This window comes from Penaeus monodon, chromosome 23, assembly GCF_015228065.2.
Source record: "Penaeus monodon isolate SGIC_2016 chromosome 23, NSTDA_Pmon_1, whole genome shotgun sequence".
In the NCBI taxonomy this organism is placed as follows: Eukaryota; Metazoa; Arthropoda; class Malacostraca; order Decapoda; family Penaeidae; genus Penaeus; species Penaeus monodon.
Genome location: NC_051408.1, coordinates 4,018,602 through 4,018,984, shown reverse-complemented (window position 1 = coordinate 4,018,984; position 383 = coordinate 4,018,602). Strand labels below are relative to the sequence as shown.

At 60.1% G+C, this 383-nt stretch overlaps 1 protein-coding gene across 1 annotated transcript in view; it reads right to left on the bottom strand.

Annotated features, from left to right (window-relative positions):
* LOC119587683 overlaps positions 1-383 on the bottom strand; it is a 64,682-nt gene that overhangs the window by 8,366 nt on the left and 55,933 nt on the right. The window contains exon 3 of the mRNA XM_037936362.1: positions 109-279. Within this exon, the coding sequence (XP_037792290.1) occupies positions 109-279 (171 nt within the window). The remainder of the gene's footprint in view (positions 1-108; positions 280-383) is intronic.

The following is a 383-nucleotide window of genomic DNA, read 5'->3' as shown; positions in this document are numbered from 1 at the left end:
TCTAACTCGACCCCGCTTTCCTCCCCCCAACTCCCTCCCCCACCCCACTTCCCACCTCCCTACCCTCCTTCCCTCACCGCCCCAAACCCCATTTTAAAAGACCCTTACCTTTCCTATTGACGAAGACGCAGGGATGGTCGAAGACAAGGTCCCTAAAGATGTTACACTGGGCGTCGAGGCTGGGTTCCCGACAGAGACACGTCGGCTGGAACCATGGGAAAAGAGCCAGTGTTCTGAGGGCGGCCTGACAGCGAGACACGGTGACGGTGGAGCAGGCGACTGTGCGGGAGGGGAGAGAAAGAGGCAGGCGTTAGTGGGGTTGGATGTGTGTGTGGGGGAGTGTGGGGGAGTAGGGGGGATAGGGGGGGAGAATGGGAGTGTCT